This window comes from Perca flavescens, chromosome 23, assembly GCF_004354835.1.
Source record: "Perca flavescens isolate YP-PL-M2 chromosome 23, PFLA_1.0, whole genome shotgun sequence".
Lineage (NCBI taxonomy): Eukaryota > Metazoa > Chordata > Actinopteri > Perciformes > Percidae > Perca > Perca flavescens.
In genome coordinates, this window is record NC_041353.1 from 205001 (window position 1) to 205635 (window position 635).

The 635-nt window shown below is 45.8% G+C and overlaps 1 protein-coding gene across 2 annotated transcripts in view; it reads left to right on the forward strand.

Moving 5' to 3' along the window:
* The window catches only part of LOC114549931 (ADP-ribosylation factor 4), a 9844-nt gene extending 9573 nt beyond the window's left edge, over window positions 1-271 (forward strand). For both annotated transcript variants that reach the window (XM_028570278.1, XM_028570279.1), the window contains one exon: window positions 1-271. This exon is cut by the window's left edge. In XM_028570278.1, coding sequence (XP_028426079.1) covers window positions 1-145 — 145 coding nt within the window. In that variant the 3' untranslated portion in view covers window positions 146-271.
* Window positions 272-635: the final 364 nt, after the last annotated feature.

The window sequence follows — 635 nt, forward strand, 5'->3', positions numbered from 1 at the left end:
GGTCTGTACGAGGGTCTTGATTGGCTGTCCAACGAGCTGTCGAAGCGCTAACGCCTCACAGGAAACAGGAAGCAGCAGACTGATGATGTCATCACTGATGGCCTTGTACAGAGATGAAGACGAGGAACTGTTTTTGTTTTTTTAAATTATAAATGTGTCTGTCTGTAGGAGGAAGTGATGTCATGGACTCTGAGCTCATCCTCTTCTTCTTCTGTTCTTCCTAAAAAGGTTTCCTAAATGGGTTTTTTTTTTTTTTTATTCGCATGTTTTAACTCTGAATCATGTGACAGGAAGTGATGGAATGGGAGGGGCTTAAGATAGCTGACAGTTTCCTGTGGTCAGGGGGGCGGGGCTTAAGATAGCTGACAGTGTCCTGTGGTCAAGGGGCGGGGCTTAATTATATGGGCGGGGTTTAAGTGTCGGGGGGGGGCGGGGTTAACTCATTCCACAGAGCCGGCCGCGGCGTCATTCCTCAACAATGTGAAGAAGAAGAAGCAGCGAGACGATGATGATGCAATAAAGGTTTTTTTTTCTTCTCAGCTGTTTGGCAGATTTCCTTTTTTATAAAAACATAACTTCTCTCTGAGGCTAAGATACGGGAAGGTACGCTGTAGCTTTAAGACGAGGGAAGGTAC